At 36.9% G+C, this 26,998-nt stretch overlaps 2 protein-coding genes and 1 pseudogene across 2 annotated transcripts; 2 read left to right on the top strand and 1 right to left on the bottom strand.

Moving 5' to 3' along the window:
• The first annotated feature begins 2,439 nt into the window (after positions 1–2,439).
• Positions 2,440–3,418, top strand: LOC129553709 (olfactory receptor 4P4-like; annotated as a pseudogene).
• Positions 3,419–12,984: 9,566 nt separating this feature from the next.
• Positions 12,985–13,944, top strand: LOC129553710 (olfactory receptor 4P4-like). Its single transcript, XM_055422453.2, has one exon. The coding sequence runs from the start codon at positions 13,006–13,008 to the stop codon at positions 13,942–13,944; it is 939 nt and encodes a 312-aa protein (XP_055278428.1). The 5' UTR covers positions 12,985–13,005.
• Positions 13,945–18,686: 4,742 nt separating this feature from the next.
• On the bottom strand, positions 18,687–19,679 carry LOC129553703 (olfactory receptor 4P4-like). The gene has a single exon (XM_088843533.1). The coding sequence runs from the start codon at positions 19,677–19,679 to the stop codon at positions 18,687–18,689; it is 993 nt and encodes a 330-aa protein (XP_088699659.1).
• Between the last annotated feature and the right edge of the window lie 7,319 nt (positions 19,680–26,998).

Below are 26,998 nucleotides of genomic sequence, written 5' to 3'. Positions count from 1 at the left end.
ATGGCTTTGTTTATGTCTATTCAAATGAACAAGTGATTGCTTCAAGTTGACCAAATCAGTATTTTAAATATCATTTTAGATTAACCTTTATATAGGGGAGAGAGAGAGAGAAATGAGGAAATATTTCTATGATATAACTTGGAGGCATGAAAACTTACTTTTCCATAGCTACACTGTAAACTAATTTTAAATCTTAAAATTTTACCATACATATAATTTAACTGTTTTAAGGCTCCATTGAAAAGGACTTTTTCTTTTTGGATGTGACAGAATTAATTTTGTCTGTAAAAGAGAGTGGTAAGCAGAGAATTTATAAATTAACTGATAAAATATAGCTACAAGATTAGGGCAGAAGATATTTAACAAACTTTAAATAAAGGTTTTAATTACTTATAATGTATTTTGGGATCAACATTGATAGTAAGAATATGTGGAGTATGTAGTTACCAGTTCTATGTAATATTTGTCATTAGTATTGAGACACAAACTACATTCTCAGAGTCTATGGTCAACCCCAAGTAAATTGTTTGTATTTCCATATGTCAAATCCATATTAAATCCATATGATTAGCATATTGTTTATGAAGTGTTTCAAGCTACCTTTATTCATTTTTAAAAATATTTTCCATAAGCTTTTAACTAAAATCCCTTCTATTTAGAACAAGAGGATTTGTCTAGTATACCTCAACATTTTCTTCCAGTTTAAAATAATTGTATGGCTTTAAAACTTCAATTTCTATATGAAAGTTATATTTAGTTAACTTTATTATTGACAGCCTCACTGATAACACAAGAATACATATAATAAAAATATCAATTAATACTTCAATGGCTAATAAAACAATGACTATTGGTTTGAGTATTTTGTGATAAAATATAAAATATTTCACCAATTTACAAATGTTGTTCAGTTGTTAAGTCACGTCTGACTCTTTGCGACTCCATGGACTGCAGCACGCCAGGCTCTCCTGTCCTTTACTATCTTCTGGAGTTTGCTCAGATTCACGTCCATTGAGTTGGTGATGCTATCTAACCATCTCATCCTCATCCACCCACCCTCTTCTCCTTTTGCTTTCAATTTTTCCCAGCAACAAGATCTTTTTCAATGAGAGACAGCCTAAATTTAGAGGAATAAAGTGTTTTGTACCAATTTCACACACTGCAGTGTAATTAATAATGGATTCTAGACCCCCAAATGTTTGTCTTCAGAAAACCTTTCCCACACACCTCCCATGCACATTTTCTCTGAACTATACAGTGTAAAATTTTTACATGTGGGCTCTGGAAAAGTCTTAGATTAGACAAGGAGGAGAAAGTCATACTCCAATTCAAACCACTGAGAAAAATGTTGACTCTTAAAATATGATACACTGAGTTAAGGGCAAAGTCATGAAGGTAAAACTTCTTTTGCTTTTCTATTTTTAGTTTTAGCTACCATTCTATTCTGTGGTTGATTTAGTATATTATTTTTATTGATGTGCCAGAAATAAACATACTTCTGTTATAAAATGTTAGAACTTTTCTATCTCAAATCAGTAATAAAAATATAAGTAAGCAATCAAAAATTTTCAAGCCAATTGCATTGGCTTCTCGCATAGTTTTCATCTTTCTCTTTGTAAATATACATGTATCATTATATAAATAAATATTTGATTTTATATTCTACCTCATTTTAAAATTATTTTGAAGCAGGATATTTTCTACTAGTGAATAGTTTTAGGTTTTATACTTTCTTCTATGTCATTAAAAGTAAACTTTGTAATACTTATGCTTAATTGCGTCTTTAACAAATTTGAATTCATAGACATACAGAGCGATGTTTCTTTTCAAAAACTTGTATATTTTTTTAGAAGTGGGAAATATTTGGCAACCAGTCATTATTTTTAAATAATTTGACTGATTGATCAAAGGTATTTATATTTATTAATGTTTATTTTGAACCTAATGTTCTTAAAGATGGACTTGTGAAAATCATGAAACCAATCAGAAACAAAAATAATATCAAATTTTCATTTTGTGAAGCTGGAATTATGTTCATTAAACATAGTTTCATGATATTAGTGTGCTTTAATTAATTTTTATTGCACTAGAGTTGATTTACAATGTTGTGTTTACTTTCTGCTGTACAGCAAAGTGAATCAGTTATACACATAGATATATCCATTCTTCTTTTAGATTCTTTTCCCAATGGGTCATTAAACAGTATTGAGCAGAGTTCCCTGTGTTATAGAGCAGGTCCTTGTTAGTATCCATTTTGTTTATAGCAGGGTGTTTATGTCAATTTTAGTCTCCCAGTTTATCTCTCCCTCTTCTCCCCTTGGTAACCATAAGTTCTTTTTATCTACATGTAAAGCTCTGTTTTCATTTTCGCGAATAACAGAAGAAGCAGACATTAGTGCTGTCACAGGTTTTCTCCATGAATATTTCTGATGTCAGCTTATGCATTATGTCCTTTCAGGGTACTGTCATGCCTTTTTACTGCACTGGGCCGTGGGAAATAGAAATAACGTCACTGTGTTTATTCTCTTGGGACTACCTCAAAATAAGAACGCTGAAATCTTCTGCTTTGTCTTATTTTTGTTTTGCTACATTGCTATTTGGATGGGAAATGTGCTCATAATGATTTCTATTATATGCAGTCCTCTCATTGACCAACCCATGTATTTCTTCCTTAATTACCTCTCACTCTCTGACCTTTGCTACACATCGACGGTGACACCCAAACTAATGACCGATTTACTGGCAGAAGGGAAGACCATTTCCTATAGGAACTGCATGACACAGCTTTTTATCCTTCACTTCCTTGGAGGCATTGAGATCTTTATCCTCACAGGGATGGCCCATGACCGCTACGTGGCCATCTGCAGGCCCCTGCACTACCCCGTCGTCACGAGCAGGCAGAGGTGTAAGGCCATCATCAAGCCTGCTGTGCTGGGCACTTGGACACTCTGCCAGTCAGTTCCTCCTCACCGTCTTCCTACCCTTCTGTGGCCCCAGCGAGACTGACCACTGCTTCTGTGACGTGTACCCTTTGCTGAAACTGGCCTGCATGGATACATACAGGATTGGTCTCCTGGTAGTTGTTAATTCAGGTCTGATTGCTTCGGTGACTTTTGTGATTTTGATGGCTTCTTATTTTCTGATATTACACACAGTCAGGGATTACCCTGCAGAGAGCCGCGCCAAAGCTCTTTCCACTTGCAGTTCTCACATCACCGTTGTGGTCCTATTCTTTGTGCCTGTCCTCTTCATCTGCATTAGACCAGCTGAAACTTTTCCAGAAGACAAACTGTTTGCTGTTTTCTACACCATCATTGCTCCCATGTTCAACCCTCTGATCTATACATTGAGAAACTTGGAGATGAAGAATGCTGTGAAGAAAGTGTGGTATCATCAATTTCATAAGAAAGGGCAGTAACCTGCATGAAAAAAATATTTTAGAAAGTCACTTTAGGGCTAGAAATATCATGAGCCCTGAAAACAGTATGTATGGGATGATGTACAAGGAGTTTACAATGATTGCAAAAGCTGGCTACAGAATCTTCAGCATTTTCTCAGGTCTCTCCTGGTTGGGAAATTTAATTTTTTTCATGTTTATTTTTCCTCTTTTCTCTTCTCATATATGTCTCAATAATTCCTTAATTTGACATTGTATTTTGACTGTGCAATAAAATATATTTCTTCATATATATATATGAAAGTTTTTTTTCTTTTGAAATGCTTAATTTTATAGAAAATGGTAGGTGGAGAATAGTGGGAAGTGAATGTATTGATAAGTTTTATTCAAATTTACTAGATTTGAGTAAAATAATTATGACAGTTCTTAAAGTGAAAGTGTTAGTTAGTCATGTCCAACTGTTTGCAGCCTCATAGACTGTAACCTGCCATATTCCTCTGTCCATGAAATTCTCCAGGCCAGAATACTGGAGTGGGCAACCATTCCCTTCTCCAGGGGATATTTTCCACCCAGAGATCTAACATGGATCTCCCATTTTGCATGCAGATTCTTTACCATCTGAGCTAACAGGCAGGCCCTCTTAAAATATCAGACCAATATTAAATAGGCATCCTTAATTACTGAAACATAAATTCTCTAGTAGCATATAGCCAATTCTCTAATTCTCTCCTTTGGATTGCCAATCTTATTCTAGGGTGCTCTTAAGGACATAAACGAATAGGAAGTCATCTAGTAGAGGACAAATATTGTGAGATTTTACTTCCATCTTCTCAGAGGAGAGCATTTAAAGGCAGATTTTTTGTTGAAGCTAATAGGTACATTAGTGTAACATTTAACTCCTTTGGCTAATTAGACTTTATTACCACTCTTCTACATTAAATTTGAATCTCCTTATAAAAAACAATAACATTTCTATATTTTTGCCAAACAAGATGCTTCTACAAAGATAGTCTCCCTCTTTCTCTCCCAAAAGGAAATGCAAATCCTAAACCTTCTGGACAATGGTAGTTTCTCTTCTAGTTCAGGTGGCAATCTTTCTTGAATAATCTGTCACAAGAGATTGTAAAATTAATACTCAAAACTTAAAAAAGAAAAAGAAAGTATGTAGTTAAATGGATAAAAAATATACAATGCCAAGTTAGTCTTTGTTTCTGTGATTGGGATCAGGACTTTAGATATACTTAAGATGGCTAATCTAAGTTCCATGATGTCTGGGGTCGCAGCTTAGATAATTCAAAAGTTGGGAGGGAGCTAGAACAGGGGATATATGTATACCTACGGATGATTCACGTTGAGGTTTGACAGAAAACAGCAAAATTCTGCAAAGCAATTATCCTTCAATAAAAAATAAACCAATACAATAATGTAATTAGCCTTCAATTAAAATCAATAAATTAAAAAAAAAATTAACTGGAAGCTGAAATCTTTTAACACCTTGAATTGCATACCTGGAAGTTGAGGTTGGCTATGAGCTGGGACCTCAGCTGAGCTGCTGGCCATAAAACTCTGCATGTGTCCTGTATGTGTGGATTTTCAATGGACTAGTTTGGGCTTCTGTATAATATGGAAGCTGTGAAAAAATATATCTCATTTTCACACTTTCTATGCTATGCTTTCTAAATAGTTAAATGTCCAGCGAAACTATTAGCAAATGCCGTGTTTAGGAACAGTCCTACACATCTAGACATCTCATTGTCTATACAAACTAGACAATAAAATGCATTGGCTGAGGTTTTGACTACTGAGATGAATTTCTTCACCATTATCTTTTTGGAAATATTCATGTTTGAGGCTGTGATGCTACAACATTCCATGTTGAGTCAGTGCCAGATTTTCTGGTAGAACTAAATGCAAACAGATGCAATCATGTGTTTCCTCACCATAAGATCACAGTTATTGACTGAGGGAAAAGAGACAATTTGGCACGGGTTTCATGAACATTTCTTAAACGTACGAGACATGTTTAAACCTAACCTCTTAGATGTCATTCTCACTTGATGGCAATCACTGAGCTGCTTCATGGCGGTAAATTTACCTCTTTGTGTTTCACTTCAGTCCAGTCTCTCATTTGTGTCCAACTCTTTGCAACCCCATGGACTCCCTGTCCATCACCAGCTCCCAGAGATTGCTCAAACTCATGCTCATCAAGTTGGTGATGCCAGTCAACCATCTCATCCTCTGTGTTCACCTTATCCTGCTACCTTCAATCTTTCCCAGCATCAGGGTCTTTTCCAATGAGTCAGTTCTTTGCATCAGGTGGCCAAAGTATTGGAGTTTCAGCTTCAATGTCTGTCCTTCCAAAGAATATTCAGGAATGATTTCCTTTAGGATTGACTGGTTTGATCTTCTTGTAGTCCAAGGGACTCTCAAGAGTCTTCTCCAACACTACAGTTCAAAAATATCAATTCTTTGGCACATAGCTTTCTTTATGGTCCAACTCTCACATCCGTACGTGACTACTGGAAAAAGCATAGCTTTGACTTGATGGACCTTTGTTGACAAAGTAATGTCTCTGCTTTTCAATATGCTGTCTAGGTTGGTCATAGCCTTTCTTTCAATTTCATGGCTGCAGTCACTATCTGCAGTGATTTTGGAGCTCAAAGAAATAAAGCCTCTCACTGTTTCTATTGTTTTCCCATGTATTTGCCATGAAGTGATGGGACTGGATGCCATGATCATAGTTTTTTGAATGTTGAGTTTTAAGCCAACTTTTTCACTCTCATCTTTCACTTTCATCAAGAGGCTGTTTAGTTCTTCACTTTCTGCCATAAAAGTGGTGTTATTTGCATATCTGAGGTTATTGGTATTTCTTCCCAGCAATCTTGATTCCAGCTTGTGTTTCATCCAGCCTGGTTTTTTGCATGATGTACTGTGCATGTAAGTTAAATAAGCAGGGTTACAGGCTTGGCATACTCCTGTCCCTATTTGGAACCAGTCTGTTGTTTCATGTCTGGTTCTAACTGTTGCTTCTTGACCCGAATACAAATTTCTCAGGAGGCAGGTCAGGTAGTCTGGTATTCCCATCTCTTTCAGAATTTTCCAGAGTTTGTTGTGATCCACACAGTCAAAGGTTTTGGAGTAGTCAATAAAGCAAAAGTAGATGTTTTTCTAGAACTCTCTTGCTTTTCCAATAATCAAGTGGATGTTGGCAATTTGATCTCTGGTTCCTCTGCCTTGTCTAAATCCAACTTGAACATCTGGAAGCTCACGATTCATGTACTTGGAGAATTTTGAGCGTTACTTCACTAGCGTGTGAGATGAGTGCAATTGTGGGGTAGTTTGAACATTCTTTGCCATTGTCTTTCTTTGGGATTCGAATGAAAACTGACCTTTTCCAGTCCTGTGGCCACTGCTGAGGTTTCCAAATTTGCTGGCGTATGAGTTTTTCACTTGGGAGTGTCTATACTCCTTTGCCTCAGAGACCCTAATGCTTAGACATTAACATGAGCTTTTGTTCAAATTACTGAATCTGAAGCAGGAGGTACAGTTGAAGTCATCATCTAAGTAATTTATGAACGTCCATTGTCAGTGTTCAAGGTATATCTATGCACAAGCTAAACAAGTAATCTGAGAACTCCTTGTAATAGCAATTAATGCCCCCTGTTGTTTATTTTTGTTTTTGTTGTTGCTATTATGGTGACCTTAATATATGCATGTCCATCAGAGATATGCTGATATTTTGGCTACATAGTAATGATAGAGAAATTATATTCCGTAGGCTTACATTTGGGCATAATAAGCATCAAAAATCCAATGAAAGGACTCTGTCATCAAGTGTGTATGTTAGCTGTGCATTCAGGGACTGTGGAAACACACACAGTGTGAGCCTTTGCTCCCGTGGAGACCAGTTTCAGACGGTCTGGGACCACCTTATCTCTAGCACTGAAGTGCTTTCACTTGAGGCCAAGCGCTTCAGAATCCCGTGATGCTTATTGAAAAAAAGAAGCACATTTCTTGGGACTCACTGATCTATCATACATTGCTGTCCACAGTAGTTGGAACCCTTCTTTACTATATTTTATAAAAATCTTGTTACACTGTCTGCTGCCAACACTAAGGCCTAAACCAGTGACAGCATCAATGAAGGTTATGCCCCTTAAACTGTATGACTGCCACAGAAACAGAAAAAAATCTTCTTTTAAATATTAATAGGATTCACAGATGACAAATTTCTATAGCAATGAGAGAAATGAAAATTTCCAAAATTTCAGGAGGGGAAAACAAACAAATTTCTTCTTAAAAGACAAAAAAAGAAGATAGATTAAAAATAAAAATATATTAAAAACATAAAACAGATATAGAACTATAGAAATGAATCCATGAAAATATGTCAGACTGCTTGATTTAAATTATTGAGCTAAAAAATAATAATTATCAGACTAGGCTTTTAAATATAGTCATATATTTTACAGGGGCTTCCCTCTTAGCTCAGCCCATAAAGAATCTACCTGCAATGCAGGAGACCCAGGTTCAATTCCTGGGTCGGGAAGATCCCCTGGAGAAGGAAATGGCAACCCATTCCAGTATTCTTGTCTGGAAAATCCAATGGACAGAGGAGACTGGCAGGTTACAGTCCATGGAGTCGCAAGAGTTGGACACAACTTAGCAACTAAACCACCACCACCATACATTTAAAGAGATTAACCTAAACAATAAAGATGTGAAGTGGTTAAAAGTAACGAAAGAAGATTGAGTGGGTAAGTTCTAATGAAAAGAAAGGTAATATTCATATTAGTGTCAGAGCAAAATTAATAGAAAAAAGTATGTTGATAGTGTTAATGACATTTCATAACATTAAGAAACTGCAAAAATTCTATGGAAATAGAAGTTTGTATATTCTATGGAAATAGAGGTTTATAAACCTGATGAGATCTCAAGGAGAGCTACAGCTCAGTTGAACCAGAGACTCTGGAATGTGCATTCCATTTAAGCACACAGAGGTTACTTTTTAAAATATCATATGTTGTGCTATAAATTAATTTTCTTCAAATACACATTACTTTGACCACCTCATCCGATGACAATGCAGTTAAGTTTCTACTGCAATAAGCACATATTTTAAACAAGTTGAAATTTAAAACTATACAATAAAGCATCTAGTGAGGTTGGGCCTGGAGAAGGAAATGGCAACCCACTCCAATACTCTTGCCTGGAAAATCCCATGGATGGAGGAGCCTGGTAGGCTGTAGTCCATGGGGTCACGAAGAGTCGGACATGACTGAGCGACTTCACTTTCACTTTCATGCATTGGAGAAGGAAATGGCCACCCAGTCCAGTGTTCTTGCCTGGAGAATCCCAGGGACGGGGGAGCCTAGTGGGCTGCCGTCTATGGGGTCGCACAGAGTCGGACACGACTGAAGTGACTTAGCAGTAACTTAGCAGCAGCAGTGAGGTTGGGTGGGTGCTTTCGACTTGAAGCAATGCACAGAATGTTTTTCATTCTCTTTCCAAACAGTTTATTCCATAGTAAACCAAACTTCGAAACTCGGTCTGGAGTTTCCCTGACAGTTCAGTAGGCTTTGCCTTCCAGTGCAGGCAGTGTGGGTTTGATCCCTGGATTTGGGAGTTAAGATCCCACATGCTTCTGTGACCAAAAACCCAAAGCATAAAACAGAAGCACAGAAGCAATATTGTAACAAATTCAATAAAGACTTTAAAAATGTTCCACATCAAAAAATAAAATACAAAACCTATTTCTGATTTTCTTGGCCTTGGCTTCTTCATTATTTTCTAATATTTCCTCTGTTCAGACACTATCTCTTAGTTCTTCCTCAAATTTTGTTTCAACATAAAGGACGTGATTTACAGTCTCAGTATTGAACAAAGTGGGCTTTCAGTTTGAACTCACTTTCCTCAGAGTATAAGACATTAATAACTGTGACATAACTCTTTTTTAAGGACTTGGCCAGCTTTTCTTTGGGGAGCTGTCTCATCCTTAGGAAAAGTGAGAAGGAGGTTGGGGGTTATAATCTCCAAGGTCATCTGTTTAAACACCTCTTGGAAATAAAACAGAAGGCTTATGTGTACATTTCCATTCCCAGAACCACAGAGGAGATATAACTTTTGGTAGAAAACAAAAGCACTATTCAACATAAATGCCAGTGATGATTCAGTTTTAAAAAATCTAAATGATTTTTGATTTTTGTTTCAAAAATCAGAAGAGCAATTCCTATTTCTGTAAGGACATCAGAAAAGTCCCAGAACCAGAATTCATGTGAGCTGATTTTAAGGTAAAATTCATTAACTTTAGCAGTGTGGTTAAGATTCTGAGTGCATTAAAAACAGTGCTACCACTTACTAAGAGATAAAGGATTTTATCTAATGAGATAATCACCTGGTAAGTAAAATTTCAATCAACTTATAGTAAATAATAATTACTTTCAAACACAAAAGATGAATTTTGCATATACAATTTACATTAAATTTTATCTACAAACATGCTGATTCATATGTTCATTCCCCTTGTCATATGCCTCAACAGATGTTGTTTTTGGCATGATTTTGAGAAATTCAAGGAGAAATGATAGCATTTGTGTCACATAGGGGTTATATTAAAGAAAAGAAGAAAAAATTATACTTAAGACAGAAGAGAAAAAAATATTAAAGAGAAAAAGGGGTACACATAAAATAAGGGAATGTACTGATACAGAGATTCATCACTCTTCTCCCGATTTGGGAGAATGGCACTGAAACATGTATATTATCATATGTGAAACGAATCGCCAGTCCAAGTTTGATGCATGATACAGGGTTCTCGGGGCTGGTGCACTGGGATGAACCAGAGGGATGGGATGGGGAGGGAGGTGGGAGGGGGGTTCAAGATGGGGAACACATGTACACCTGGAGCAGATTCATGTCAATGTATGGCAAAACCAATACAATAATGTAAAGTAATTAGCCTCCAATTAAAATTAAAAAAATTAAAAAAAATAAAAAGGAGAAATTTGTTGTCATAAATAATGAATTTGTCTTAGCAGAAATGTTAGTCCCTGTAGTTTATCATACAAAATAGTCTCTTTAAATCACATAAATATGAAAATGAGGATGTTGTATATATAAAATCAGTAACTATTTTTATTTATTTATTTTTGTTTTTTAAAAAATTTATTTATTTTAACTGGAGGCTAATTACTTTACATTATTGTATTGGTTTTGCCATACATTGACATGAATCTGCCCCGGGTGTACATGTGTTCCCCATCTTGAACCCCGCTCCCACCTCCCTCCCCAATATTAACAAAGGAAATTGGAAATAACTTGGAGGTGTTAGAAATGTAAGTTATAATTTAAATAGCCTGATTATGAAGTGTCTGATATTAAGTTGGAGGCTGTCAAGGTGAGACATTTAAGGGAGAAGAGGAAACAAATTAAGTGTTCTAATTATTTTCCCATTTTGTTAAGATAGCCTCTAGTTAACATGAGAGAGAGATTCTCAAACTATCCTGCCTACAGATTAATGGAATGTTTCTACTAATTTTTTTTCTTCAGTTAGAATATGCTTTCCTCCAGGATCGTAGAAGCAAATTATCAAAATGATCTTAAACTCTTGGCCTAAAAATATGCTTATAAACTATAGAAGCATATTGGAAAATTAATTGGAAATGAAAGTATATACAAACTAAACTAAAGCTATTTAAGAAAGTGGCTTTTACTTATTTTTCTGATTATAGAAATACTAATAATACACCTCATGTGAAGAGTTGACTCACTGGAAAAGACTCTGATGCTGGGAAAGGTTGGGGGCGGGAGGAGAAGGGGACGACCAAGCATGAGATGGCTGGATGGCATCACCGATTCTGTGGACATGAGTTTGAGTGAACTCCAGGAGTTGGTGATGGACAGGGAGGCCTGGCATGCTGTGATTCATGGGGTCGCGGAGAGTCGGACACGACTGAGCAACTGAACTGAACTGAACTGAACATAATGCATGGGCTTTCCTGGTGGCTCAGAGGTTAAAGCATCTGCCTCCAATGCGGGAGACCCGGCTTCGATCCCTGGGTCGGGAAGATCCCCTGGAGAAGGAAACGGTAACCCACTCCAGTATTCTTGCCTGGAGAATCCCATGGAGGGAGAAGCCTGGTAGGCTACAGTCCACGGGGTCGCAAAGAGTCAGACACAACTGAGCAACTGAGCGATGAAACGGAATAATACACAAGGTATTCTGAAAAATATTTTTTCTTGGGATATTTATTTATGAAATTGTCATTATTTCTTAAAGAAATCATTGTAACCTAAAAGATAACAAAGCAGGGACATGATAATTAATCGAATTATAAAATATTCTATTATAAAAGTTATTGAAACCTGATTTGTATAAAGCAAGTGCCATTCACTTCTATATAATTGTTATTAGTCATTTTGGCAACATTTGTTTCTCGATTTTATGTATAATTAGTATTATTTTTCCTAATTTAAATTAAAAAAAAATGCCACAGCTACTTGCGCTTCACCTGATACAGTATTTTTTTAAAATTTCTCCACAATGCTTGTAAATATATCAGACTTTTTTCCAGAATCAGGGCTTCTTCTTGTCCAATCGCTAACCGTGTCTGAATCTTTGTGACCTCATGCACTGTAGCACGCCAGGCTTCCGTGTCCTTCATTGTCTCCTGGAGTTTGCTCAAATATATGTCCGTTGAGTCAATGATGCCATCCAACCATATCATTCTCTGTTACCCCTATCTCCCCCTGCCCTGAATCTTTTCCAGCATCAGGGTCTTTTCCGTGAGTTGGCTCTTCACATCAGGTGAACAAAATTTTGGAACTTCAGCTTCAGCATCAGTCCTTCCAATGAATATTCAGGGCTGATCTCCTTTAGGACAGACTGGTTTGTTCTCCTTGCTGTCCACACTCTCAAGAGTCTTCTGCAACATCACAGTTTGAAAGCCTCCTTTCTTTGGCGCTCAGACTTCTCTGTGGTCCAACTCTCACATCTGTACATGACTACTGGGAAAACCATAGCTTTGACTACATGGACCTATACTGATAAAGTGAAATCTCTCCTGCTGTCTAGGTTTGTCATAGCTTTTCATCAGTCAGGCAAATGTGTGCAAGCAACTCACAGATAAAGATAATAATTATTTACTGCAGTATTTAAAAAAATCACGTTCCACAAGAAAATTATCAACATTTTAAATAAAGACAGGGTTCTATTCTCCAATTGTACGACTTTCCTTACTCCCTTCACTTTAAGTATGCTTGTTTGAATCTCCTAAGCAAAACAAGGTACTTCAGGAAAAGAAATGTATCTTTCCTAAACTCGCTTTTCATCCCATACGTAAGATGACTGTGCATGTTTGTTTATACTTGAGCAAGTGTACTTATTCCCTTTCACTCCAGAAAATAAATGGATCTGGCATATTATATGGCAAGCTAATCATACGGGGTTTAGAATTAACTATTTAAAAGTATACTGTAGGAAGCCGATTTACTAAATGAATGTATTTCTCCAACACTCACTCTGACTGACACCGTGCTTAGTCAATATTTCTCATGCTAACCTGTCTTTTTTTTCAGGCAAACTCACTGAGTCTTCACTGCATTAGACCATGAAATATGCCAATAACATCACTGAATTCATTCTCTTGGGACTTTCCCAGAACATGAAAATCAAACATGTGTGCTTCCTACTATTCTTATTTTGTTACATAGCTATTTGGATGGGAAACTTGCTCATCATGATTTCTATCACATGCAGTCAGCTAAATGATCAACCCATGTATTTCTTCCTTAATTACCTTGCTCTATCAGATCTGTGTTATACCTCAACAGTGACACCCAAGTTAGTCACTGACTTGCTGGCAGAAAGCAGCACAATTTCGTACACTGACTGCATGGCGCAGCTTTTTGCCATGCACTTCTTTGGGGGGATTGAAATCTGTATCCTCACTGTGATGGCCTATGACCGCTATGTGGCCATCTGCAGGCCCCTGCACTACACCATCATCATGAGCAGGCTCAGACGCTATGCCATGGTCAGCGCTTGTTGTGCTGGGGCATTTCTTCACTCCTTCGTCCAGGGTCTTCTCACCATTAACTTACCCTTCTGTGGCCCCAATGAAATAGATCACTATTTCTGTGACGTGTATCCTTTGCTGAAACTGGCCTGCACAGACACCTACGGAGTTGGGATCCTAGTGGTGGCCAATGCAGGCATGATGGGGTTAGTGATCTTTGTGGTTGTGATGCTGTCCTACATTTTGATATTATACACCGTCAAGGCTTACCCTGCAGAAACCCGGTACAAAGCTCTTTCCACCTGTAGTTCCCACATCACAGTTGTGGTTCTGTTCTTTGTGCCTATTCTCTTCATTTACATTAGACCGGCCACAACGTTTCCAGAAGACAAGGTGTTTGCTCTCTTTTACACCATCATTGCTCCCATGTTCAACCCTCTGATTTACACTCTCAGAAATGCAGAGATGAAGAATGCCCTGAGGAAGGTGTGGTGCCAGAAACTACTTTTGATTGCAAGGCAAATCATCTGAAATCACTTTTCTTCCTCATTACGCATCTTATTCAAGTGATACTTGCTTACTTTAGTTTAATAAACAGTGGACCTTGCTCTAGAAAAACTAAGCATAAACACTAGCGTCAGTTGAAATCCTTTCTTCTGTCAATCCATGTTTCTTATTAACATCTTCCCCTAGTAACAGGAGTCATCATTTCCTTGTTGAAGTTACACTTTGCTTTGATTTTTTTTTCTCTTTCCATAAGTCACTAAAGGGAGGTTGCCATTCTAATCTCCCCATACTTTAGTTCCATGAAACGAATCTCCAAATGTACACAAGGTACAGTCATGTTGATCATCCCAGACAGAAAGTCCACGGAACCTTGCTACAGTCCCTGCACTCTCATAAAAAGGAGTATCAGAAATTTAAAGTCTTATTTTCTACTCAGCTGAGGACTTCCCATATTCATTGCAACTATTTAAAAAGCAAAAATTAGTTATGCAGGAACTGAACAACAAAAATATGATTTATGTGAGAATCACTATGCAAAAATTGGAACATGTTTCTAAAGTGATTTTAATGAAATCATCTTAAAAATGACAAAAATTAATAATTATATAACCTTTTACCATTACAATATATTCATATATATTGAAAAATTAGTTTAGAAATAAAAAGGGTAGCTATATGATTTATTGCTCAAATTGAGATAATTTGAGTGTAAAAAGAGGAGTTCTGCTAATAATTATGCTGAAATAATGAACATAAAATGGGACTGTATCAAGCAAGTAGGATGTCTGCCTACTTCTCAATGTCTGAGATGTATGGATACTTTTCTAGTGAAAAGGTTAGTGGCAGGGACATTGCAGAATCTGCATGTTATCTTAGTTGAAGTCAGTGGGGTTGTAAAAACAGAAGTAAATAATGGTACTGAAACTATTCGATCTAGCTTATACTTTTGGTTTTCCATTACCGTCGCATTGCTGTGCCCTCCTCCAGGGGATCTTCCCCATCCAGGGATCCAACCCAGGCCTCCTGCATCTCCTACATGGCAGGCACATTCTTTACTAGTGCCATCTGGGAAGCCCGAAACAAAAGGTACACATTTTCAATTTCCATAGGATTTCTATACACTTTGATATCCCTAGATATATATAGAATTAAGAAGTAGCTCTTCAAATAATTGAATTTATTTTTTTTTCTTAATTCTTTAACAAAATAAGATTCATTGGACATCATGAAAATAACTCGAAGGGGAGGAATAATGTATTATATTGCAAATGTACAGGGGCTTCCTAGGTGGAGCTTGTGGTAAAGAACCCACCTGCCAATGCTGGAAAGGGAAGAGGTGTGGGCTTAATCCCTGGGTGGGGAGGATCTCCTATAGGAAGGCATGGCATCCCACTCCCGTATTCCTGCCTGGAGAATCCCGTGGACAGAAGAGCCTGGCGGGCTACGGTTCATAGGTTCGCAAAGAGTCGGACAAGACTGAAGCAACTTAGCAGCAGCAGCAGCACATGTAAAGGGAAAAAAATTATAGACAGACTGAATATGTAAATGAATCCATATGGAAAGACAAAATAATGTCACAGCACAGTAGATGGTGAAAAATTTCAGAGGAGTTCAAATGTGGAAGAAAAGGGAATACTCATATAGGTAATAAAAATTAAAAAAAAAATGTTATTAGAGCAATTGATAACCTAGCTAATTCTATGAATTATTATGATGTCTACATCATGATGCATGTTAGTTTGCACTAGTTCATTAAAGGTATCTTGAAACAATGAGAAAATTATTAACAAGTATTTTATTTTTTAATACCTTACCTTAGGTTAAAAGAGTTTGTTTTCCAATAAAATCATTATTATGAAATGTTGAGTTACTATAAAATTGTACTAATAGTAGAGATGGCAGTTATGATTCAAGTGATTTATTAAAATATGAATTTAGTAACAAGTGAATAGGAAGCATGCAGATAAATAATATCTTACTAAGTGAGGGGCCCTGAAAAGACCTTATTCTTTTTTTTCCCTCTGTTGTTTAGAGATATTAGTAACTAGCTCATAAGCTAATTGTGATGCTGAAAGGAAATGTGTAATATTGTTCTTTGAATAGAAACTGCTCAAAATTGTTTTACTATTGTTCTTATTTCTAATGTTATATTAGAAATATACATCTTATTTCTAATAAAAATTGGAATACAATTCTAATAATTTATGTAAATTGCTTTCTGTGAAACAAGGATTTTATAATAAATACTTTATTTTTACTTTTTTCATTATATTAGAAACATAAGCAGAAGATTTCTGTGGCTTATGTTCGTTCATGTTTATGTAACATTATAATAAAATATGATTTCAATCTTCACAAGATATATGTGATCATTTTTTCTTATAAAGTTCTATAAACTCTAGTTCTGAAATACTGACCTAATTATCTATGTTATTTTACAGAAGTGTAAATTGAAACTCAGCAGATAAAATTCTAAGAATCAAATGGCAAAGTACAGTTAAGACAGTTAAGTAGTTAGGTTTGTGTGTGTGTGTGCTAAGTTGCTTCAGTAGTGTCTTTTTGTGATCCTGTGGACTATAGCCTGCCATGATAATCTCTGTCCATGAGATTATCCAGGCAAGAATAGTGGAGGGGGTTGCTATGACCTCCTCCAGGGGATCTTCCAGATTCAAGGATTGAACTCATGCCTCTTATGTATCCTGCATTGGCAGGTGGGTTCTTTACCACTAGCACCACCTGGGAAGCCCCCTAAGTAGTCAGGTAAGGGAAACAAAATACCATAAAATTGATGGCAACACTCAAAGTTTTATTTAAAGCTTTTCAGGAAGGAGGAAGTCATCATAAAAGTGGAGATCAAAGATTTCATCCTCAAAAATGACATGTATAGTAGTTCAGTTCAGTTCAGTTCAGTTACTCAGTCGTGTTTGACTCTTTGTGACCCCATGGATTGCAGCATGCATTTATAGTAGAAAAAGCAGAAAACAGAGTGTAATGGGATTATCTGACTAGATAACACTGAGAAACACCTGGTTTAGTTTTTAAGCAAAACAGATAGTTGGGTAATGAATCTTACTTCTTCAAAGATAGTCTGAACTCCATTAAATTCCATCAGATAATTGCTCAAAAATGCAATTTTTCTCTCTCTACCCTATATATATATATATATATTCCCATCACTGAGTCTGATCTAAATCTTGTCAAATATTATTTTAGGATTATTCTACACTTGAATTTAGATAGTAAGTGAAAATCTTTCACTTTGAGATAAATCACCTATTTTGAGGAACTAAGGGATTTTCTTCTTTTTTTGTAAGAAAGTCAGTTGTGGTTTATTTATTCCTTGATCATATATGAAAGTGAATGTGAAGTCACTCAGTCGTGTCCGACTCTTTGCGACCCATGGACTGTAGCCTACCAGGCTCCTCTGCCCGTGGGATTCTCCAGGCAAGAGTACTGGAGTGGGTTGCCGTTTCCTTCTCTAGGAGATCTTTCCAACCCAGGGGTTGAACCCGGGTCTCCCGGATTGCAGGCAGATGCTTTACCATCTTAGCCACTAGGGAAGCTCTTGATCATATATACTTTATGTCAAACCCAGTTAAAATAGCATGAGTTTGTAAATATATATATATATAAACACATATATTTTCCCCTTACTTACAACGTCACTTCACAAACAGATCACATAGGGACTTGCTTTTCAGACTATAAGACTTGCCATGTAGACTATAAGACTGTACTTTACACTATGATCTGCTTAGATCTATATATTCTCTTCATTTAAGTAAAATAATAGTGGTTCACAAATACACAAAAAATCTCTAGGTATTTGATTGAAAGAAATCTAGAGTTGTAGGATACGAGGCTAGGTATATAGTTCTGAAAGGAGTTTGCAGTATGTGAATGTTCCTATTTTCCTATAACTGCTTTTTTGTTGTTTAGTAGCTGAGTCATGTCCCACTGTTTTGCATCCCCATGGGCTGTAGCCCACCAGGTTCCTCTCTCCATGGGATTTCCCAGGCAAAACAGTGGAGCCATTTCCTTCTCTAGGGGATTTCCTGGCCCAAGGATCGAACCTCTGTCTCCTGCATTAGCAAGCGGATTCTTTAATTGTCTTTTACCTTTTAACATAGTATTACCTTTTATACCCTGAGGCCAAGTGTTTTGAGAACTAGGTCTCCCCCAGGTTTAGCCTTCAATACAGGCAGGATGCCATCCAGCCATCTCATTCTCTGTCATCCCCTTCTTCTCCCGCCCCCAACCTTTCCCAGCATCAGAGTCTTTTCCAGTGAGTCAACTCGTCGCATGAGGTGGCCACAGTATTGCAGTTTCAGCTTTAGCATCAGTCCTTGGCATCACCGACTCTGTGGACATGAGTTTGAGTGAACTCCAGGAGTTGGTGATGGACAGGGAGGCCTGGCGTGCTGTGATTCATGGGGTCGTGGAGAGTCGGACATGACTGAGCGACTGAACTGAACTGGACTGAACTGAACTGAACTGAACAGGCAGGATCACTCTCCCTCCTGATTTTTCAGTGTGTTTTTACTCTGTAAAAAGTTTTCTTTTCTTTTTTTGTAAGCAAAGGGGATTATTAGTGAAAAGTGAAATCAAGGAAAATGCATTGAGAGGAAAATAAAAGAAGGAAAAATTGAAGGCAAGCTGTTTTAGAAGACTTGGCTTTTACACATTCTGCCTGATTTTCCCGTTAGCAGGAGAGAATCAGCAACAGAGGGGGTGATGAAAAGACTGGCATCAAAGATGAATGACCTTCAAATCATTAGCCTCCCTTCCCAGAACCTTTTATTGCACCAAACTCTTCTTATGGACTTTCTCATCTCCATGTTTCTAAGTGTGTAGATAAGCGGGTTGAGCATGGGGACGATAATCGTGTAGAAGAGTGTAAACACCTTATCTTCTGGTAATGTTGTGGCAGGTCTAATGTAAACAAAGATGACAGGTATGAAAAAGAGGATCACGACTGTGATGTGGGAACTACAGGTGGAAAGTGCTTTATGGCGGCTTTCTGCAGAATATGTGCGCACGTTACGCAAAATCAAAATGTAGGAGGCCATTAAAACCACAAAGATCACCAGTCCCATCAAGCCAGAATTGGCAATGACAAAAAAGCCAATTTTGTGTGTATCCGTGCAGGCTAGTTTCAACAAAGGATACACATCACAGAAATAGTGATCTATTTCACTGGGGCCACAGAAGGGCAGAGCAATTGCAAGAAGAAAGAGACCAAGAGAATGAAGAAGTCCCCCCGCACCTGATGCTATGAGAATTGAGTGACGTCTTTGCCTGTTCATGATGATGGCGTAGTGGAGAGGTTTGCAGATGGCCACATAGCGGTCATAGGCCATCCCTGTGAGGATGAAGACCTCGATCCCCCCAAAGAAGTGTGTCATGAAAAGCTGTGTCATACAGTTTTTATAGGAAATGACCTTTTTCTCCATCAGTAAGTCAGTCATGAGTTTGGGTGTCACAGTGGAGGTGTAGAAGAGATCTGAGAGTGCAAGGCAGTTAAGGAAGAAGTACATGGGCTGGGTGATTAGCTGACTGCAAGTAATAGAGATCATGATGATCAAATTCCCCAACCAAATAGCCAGGTAACAGAATAAGAAAAATAAAAAGCAGAGGATCTGGACTTTCTTGTCTGTAGAAAGTCCCAAGAGAATAAATTCAGTAACATTATTTCTATCTTCCATGATCTGATGTTCAAGAAAGTTATCTGAAATGACAAAAGCAATGAAACTAATCATTGATGAGCAAATGGAAACCTAATATCTACTTAAAATGGCACCAATGCCTTTTAAAGACAAGTTATTTTGAGACTCATTGAAATCATTTTCATTTAATACATACAACTCTTTTGAATCTAGTACTAATAGTCTTCTAAGAGCTAAGAATACAGTGGTAAATTAGACAAAGTTCCAGTTTTTATATAATTTATTTTGTGAGGAAGCAAGGAATTATATTTGTCAGGAATGAAAAAAAAGAGTTAATCTTAATAGTGTTAAGTAGGGTGACATGTAATGTGCCAATTTAGAATGTAAAATAGAGGTAATGACAGAATTTGCTTGATTAAGTGGTTTCTAATGAAATCACAGGGTTTCCCTGGTGGCTCAGAGGTTAAAGCGTCTGCCTCCAATGCGGTAGAACCGGGTTTGATCCCTGGGTCGGGAAGATCCCCTGGAGAAGGAAACGGTAACCCACTCCAGTATTCTTGCCTGGAGAATCCCATGGACGGAGAAGCCTGGTAGGCTACAGTCCATGGGGTCGCAAAGAGTCGGACACGACTGAGCGACGGAACGGAATGAAATCACAAAATTGGTGTAGGGTGTGTGGGTGGGTTTTACAGTGCTTGGTGCAGAGTCAATGTTAAATAAATATCAATTAAATAAAAACAAAGTGACCAATGTGCTATAATTTTGAAGGACCAAACCTCATGCGAAGAGTTGACTCACTGGAAAAGACTCTGATGCTGGGAGGGATTGGGGCAGGAGGAGAAGGGGACGACAGAGAATGAGATGACTGGATGGCATCACCGACTCGATGGACATGAGTTTGGATAAACTCCAGGAGTTGGTGATGGACAGGGAGGCCTGGAGTGCTGTGATTCATGGGGTTGCAAAGAGTCCGACACGACTGAGCGACTGAACTGAACTGAACTGAATTCAAGGAATAATCAATCATACATTAGTCAGGTAATTCATGATAAAACTGAATAACAAATCATTTTTATGAGTGGACTCAATCCTTTTTGACTTTTAAGGGGAAATAATTCCTTCACGTGAAATACTACATGAAACTTTCATATTTCTTAAATTTTATTTGTAATATCTCTAGGTTAATATATATATATATATATACAACTCTGCTTTTTCTGTTTGTCTATATTTCTCTTGCAAGATTATCTCCCCTTTCAAAATAAATTAACATTCAGAAGTTATTTGAGTTACATCTTATCAGACTGTAATTACAGTTGCCTAGTTTGGAAATAATATACTGAGAAATGGGCTCCTCTAATTCCAAGATAGTTCCCCCAAACACAATACAATGAACAAGATGTAGCACTTCTTCCCTTAATTTCTTAGAGAATTCACCCACACAATCTGCATGACTATATAAAAGAATCTCTTCAGTTCTCTAAAATAGAAGCGGTTATACCTGTATTCAAGTAATCATCTGGTAAATACACTATATAAGTAGGCAAAATACCTAGCTTTTTCCTCCTGTTCTGTTGCTTAATTGTTCATTCCCTAGGATCCCAGGCTCCCATTCATAAAATAAAAGCGATTAAATAATCTCTGAAGATCTCCCCATATTCCAATAATGTATGACTTCTGATTATCCTTTAATTTGGGGAAGACACCTGTTTACCTCTCTCCTGCCTTTGCTTCTCTGCTTGATACATTGAGACTATAAAAAGTAACAAATACAGTGGCAATCTCATTACAATTCCAGTGCCTCGGTTTACTTCTCTGTAAATCAAGGTAAAGATAGTATCTCTTTATATGGTGATTTTTTGAATAGTTTCTAAATATGAAATTTCTTAAAGCAATATCTGAAAAGTACTATGTATTTAATAATTATTGGCCATCCTCAACAATTACTAAGGGCTTCCCTGGTGGCTCCGATGGTAAAAATCTGTTTGCCATGATGGAGACCAGGGTTCGGTCCCTGGGTTGGGATGATCTCCTGGAGAAGGTAATGGCTACACACTTCGATAAATATTTTTGCCTGGCAAATTCCATGGACAGAGGAGCCTGGTAGGCTACAGTCCATGGGGTCACGAAGAGTCAGATATAACTGAGCAAATAACACACACATGATTACTAACTATAAGATCAAGGCCCCAGAGAAAATGTAAGTACACCATCTCAGGAATTGTATTTTGTACTCTCCTTCCCTGAACAAGGTAGGAAATATTATTATTAATATCAGAAACTTCAGAGATAGAGTCATGTTCAGCATAGTTCTGATACTTAAATGCAAGATTCTTCACCTCAAATACTTTTTCCTTCTTCCATAAAATAAGTATGTGGTGCCTAATGTACAGGATTACTGTGGAATGAAAATAATCTTACACATACAGAACTTGATGCTCAAAAACATGCTAGTTTCCTCTCCTTCCTCTTGGAACCCCCATAGTGTTATACATTTAGGAGGTCCTCACACTATTTGAGTGGTAGCACATTCTAGTAATTAAGGTTATGAGTTCTGGACCTACATAGAATGAGATATTGGCTCCAAAATTCCCTTGGAGCATAATCACAGATAAAATATATAACCTCAGCTTCTTCGTCTATAAAATGAATAATACTGTAATTAACTCTGAGATCTGCTGTAAAGATGTGATGAGTTCACTTATATAACAGCTTAGGACAAAAACTGGTATATATTAAGATAAAACATTTAGTAAATATTCATTGTCATTGACATATTTGTCATATCAATGGGTATATTATGTTATTCTTACTATACATTTTGAATAGCTTATTTAAAATATGTAATACTGTAACATGGGATAAAATATGGGTAAGACATAGCAGAATTTTCCTGCCATAAACAATCTGCTCTTTCTTACTTGCAGGCTGGGGTTGCTCACTTTGGGGAAACATCCTATCATTAAGCAAAATCTTTCTCTTTGGTCTGATTGAGCTGACTTCCCCACATTTCTGAAGATAAATGTACTGCTTATTTCAGCCAGTTAATACTTTTGTTTTCTTTCTTTTCAATTAATTAACCTTATCCAAATTAGATGTTTATGTTCCCCTTTGATAATTTTTCTTCATCTCAACTAAACTTAGGAAAAAGAAACCTACCACTTAAATACTTTGTATTCAAGTAGCTTGTCTGAAAATTTCATCATATATTTTTGCTTCTGCATAATCTTAGAAGCATACTGGTTTTGATTTTATTTTATTTTTAATATATCTTCAATTCCTTTACTATATTACTGTCAACTTATCTGCTGGGCCAGTGCATTCTTCTTCATATTAAACTGTTTTCCATAATGTAATCCAAAGGACTAATAATATGATTAAACTTGTGAAATATGAAAAGACAAGTAAATCTAGCAATATTTTGAAGCTGCTGAGAGACATGACACTAACTTTAAGAGCTCATGTGCAAATCACAATTCATGGTAGTTGAAGCCAGGTTTTCCCAAATAGTAAAAATAGCATTTTAAATTTCTGGAATTTTTCAAAGGTTAGTTAGAAGGCTTAGATCATAAATGCAATCAGAATGATTCAAATATTCATTTTAAAGAAAGTCACTATTATAATTAGGAACTGGATTTAGCTTACCAGATGCTTAACTCATCAGAAAGATTTCTTATAAGATGAGGCTTCACACCTAAGATAAAGTCAGAATTTTAAAAATTATCATTTCCATGCAGTAATCCATTTCTAATTGCATAAAATCTTACAAGAGAACTCGTGAGTTCCACTGTTACAGATATGTTTGGTAAATTGAACTAATTTGAGATTTTTTTTTAGCATGCAGTTTTTCCATTTCTAAAAAATAAATATGTGTCTCTCTGATATTTTACCTTTGTCTCTATAGAAAAGTTACATATATACATGATATATTCTGCTTGATGTTAAATTGGCAATTAAGGAGAATTCTGACAAAATGTGTAATATAGAAATATCTCAATATCCCTGAAGATATAAAATTTCCTATCAGTGTACTTTGCCAAAGATGTAAATCATAGCTTCAAGTTCTCAATTTCTACCTAATAAATAAATATGCTGAAGTTCTTAATTACATTTCCCTGTTGCATCAGCATCCAAACCACTGAGATCAGACATGGGACATGGAGACTATGTGGAAATGGAGTATATGATGACTATGGACCTGGAGTATATAATGCTAACTTGTCAGCACAGGGCAGAATCAGTTAGCTGAGGAAGACTGAAGTGAAGTGCCACGGGAAATATTGAGAACCCTACAGCCAGAATTAAAAGTTCAGAGAGTAGGATTTAAGACTTAATTTTTCCTGGGGAGAAAAAAAAAAGCTTGTTAGGGCATTATAATTTCTGGCTGATGCCTGGAAAAGACTCCTATGCTTTACCCTATACTTTTATTTTGGGGGATGTAAGCTCACATATCCCCCATGGGCTCTCTTGCAGATGCAAACTCCTTTCTAATCGCACTCCTAGGCATATACCCCGAAGAAACCAGAATTGAAAGAGACACATGTACTCCAATTTTCATTGCAGCACTATTTATAATAGCCAGGACATGGAAGCAACCTAGATGTCCATCTGTAGACGAATGGCTAAGAAAGCTTTGGTACATATACACAATGGAGTATTACTCAGCCATTAAAAAGAATGCATTTGAATCAGTTCTAATGAGGTGGATGAAACTGGAACCTATTATACAGGGTGAAGTAAGCCAGAAAGAAAAACACCAATACAGTACACTAACGCATATATATGGAATTTAGAAAGATGATAACCCTGCATCAGTTCAGTTCAGTTCAGTTCAGTCGCTCAGTCGTGTCTGACTCTTTGCGACCCCATGAATCACAGCACGCCAGACCTCCCTGTCTGTCACCAACTCCCGGAGTTCACTCAAACTCATGTCCATCGAGTCGGTGATGCCAACCAGCCATCTCATTCTCATTGCAGTTTCAGCTTTAGCATCAGTCCTTCCAATGAACACCCAGGATCGATCTCCTTTAGAATGGACTGGTTGGATCTCCTTGCGGTCCAAGGGACTCTCAAGAGTCTTCTCCAGCACCACAATTCAAAAGCATCAATTCTTTGGCGATCAGCTTTCTTCACAGTCCAACTCTCACATCCGTACATGACCACAGGAAAAACCATAGCCTTGACTAGATGGACCTTGGTTGGCAAAGTAATGTCTCTGCTTTTTAATATGCTATCTAGGTTGGTCATAACTTTCCTTCCAAGGAGTAAGCGTCTTTTAATATCATGGCTGCAATCAGCATCTGCAGTGATTTTGGAGCCCAAAAAGATAAAATCTGACACTGTTTCCACTGTTTTTCCATCTATTTCCCATGAAGTGATGGGACCAGATGCCATGATCTTTGTTTTCTGAATGTTGAGCTTCAAGCCAACCTTTTCACTCTCCTCTTCACTTTCATCAAGAGGTTTTTGAGTTCCTCTTCACTTTCTGCCATAAGGGTAGTGTCATCTGCATATCTGAGGTTATTGATATTTCTCCCAGCAATCCTGATTCCAGCTTGTGCTTCTTCCAGCCCAGCGTTCCTCATCATGTACTCTGCATATAAGTTAAATAAGCAGGGTGACAATATACAACCTTGACGTACTCCTTTTCCTATTTGGAACCAGTCTGTTGTTCCATGTCCAGTTCTGACTGTTGCTTCCTGACCTGCATACAGGTTTCTCAAGAGGCAGGTCAGGTGGTCTGGTATTCCCATCTCTTTCAGAATTTTCCACAGTTTATTGTCAATGTATAGCAAAACCAATACAATAATGTAAAGTAATTAGCCTCCAATTAAAATAAATAAATTAAAAAAATAACAAAAATATGTTTTTTTTTCTGATTGAATTTTCCATATGTATATCGCAGAAAATATATTTTAAAAAGAACTATAACAAAAATAAAATGGTCTTATAAATTTATTCATATAAAAATATTTACTATTTCCTAATTCTAAAAGGTCTGACTTGGACAAAACTTACTATGGAGAATGCATTTGTTGTTGTTTAGTTGCTAAGTTATGTCCCATTCTTTTGCAAATCCACAGAATGTAGCCTGCCAGACTCCTCTGTCCATGGAATTTTCCAGCAAGAATATTGGAGTGGGTTTCCATTTCCTTTTCCAGGGGAACTTCTTATTCCCGGGATCAGACTCACATCTCCTGCATTGGCAAGTGGGTTCTTTATCACAGAGCCACCATGGAAGCCCTAGAGAATGTATTTAGTAGTGAACAAAACAGCCGTTGTCCTCAGTGAGCCTGGAGACTAAGGAAAAAGACAGACAATGAAATAAACAAGAAAATAAGCAGATGTATAATTACAAATAGAAAATTTTAAATAAATGAAAATAAAGAACTAAATGAAATGGAAAAATAAATGAAACAGAAGTTGTGGATCATTTCTTTTTAATCTATAGAAGTTTAAGGGTCGGACACGACTGAGCGACTTCACTTTCACAATTTGGAGAAGGAAATGGCAACCCCCTCCAGTGTTCTTGCCTGGAGAATCCCAGGGACGGGGGAGCCTGGTGGGCTTCCATCTATGGGGTCACACAGAGTCGGACACGACTGAAATGACTTAGCAGCAGCAGCAGCAGCAAACCTTGTACATTTTTATGTTATACAGATATTTATTCCTTAGTTGCCTCTTGAATTTTACTTTATGTAATTCCATAAGACAATTGTATTTTCTCTTCCATTTCTTACCTGAAAATATAGTATTTATATTTGTTGAAAAGTTGAAATAATACAACTGAATTCATCTTTTAAAAAATTTACTTAATCTTTTTTGTTTGTCTGAAAGCTTCTAAGATCTTTTCATGTATCATTGAATGTTTTTAAACAGTCAGTGTGTATCTGTGAATGGATCTGTTTCTATAGTTTCTTTAAAGTTCACCATTTGTCAAAGGATACATTTTAAAAGAGAATATAATTGAATTTTTATGCAAATGATGAATGGACACATCAAAGATTCATCAAACCAGTAAGATATTACCATCAGTTCAGGCAACAGTTGACCACATATTTATCGTCAGTAAGGGGTGCTAAAATGAATTTATAAGTTGGTAAAACTAGTCAAATATCCAAAGGGCTATCATTAATTGCATTTCACCTGACACAATTTGAATTTCTATGGCCAGACATTGTTGACATTGATATCATTTTGTGTGAGTCAATTTCTCTATTTTGAGTTGTAAAATGTCTTAGCCAAAAATAATGAAAGGTAGATAATAACCTGAATGCAAGAACTAGTAAGGTCATTCACTAAATTACAAAGAATCTCACTATGCTTTCTTGATATTATATGTGCTATTAATGATCCAACTGAAGACAGAAATACGGCTGATGCTCTTGAGAAGCTGAGAAGGGAGGAGATCA

This window comes from Moschus berezovskii, chromosome 14, assembly GCF_049115385.1.
Source record: "Moschus berezovskii isolate FMDL1 chromosome 14, NW_MosBer_1.0, whole genome shotgun sequence".
Lineage (NCBI taxonomy): Eukaryota > Metazoa > Chordata > Mammalia > Artiodactyla > Moschidae > Moschus > Moschus berezovskii.
This window is presented reverse-complemented; position numbering and strand designations above follow the sequence as displayed.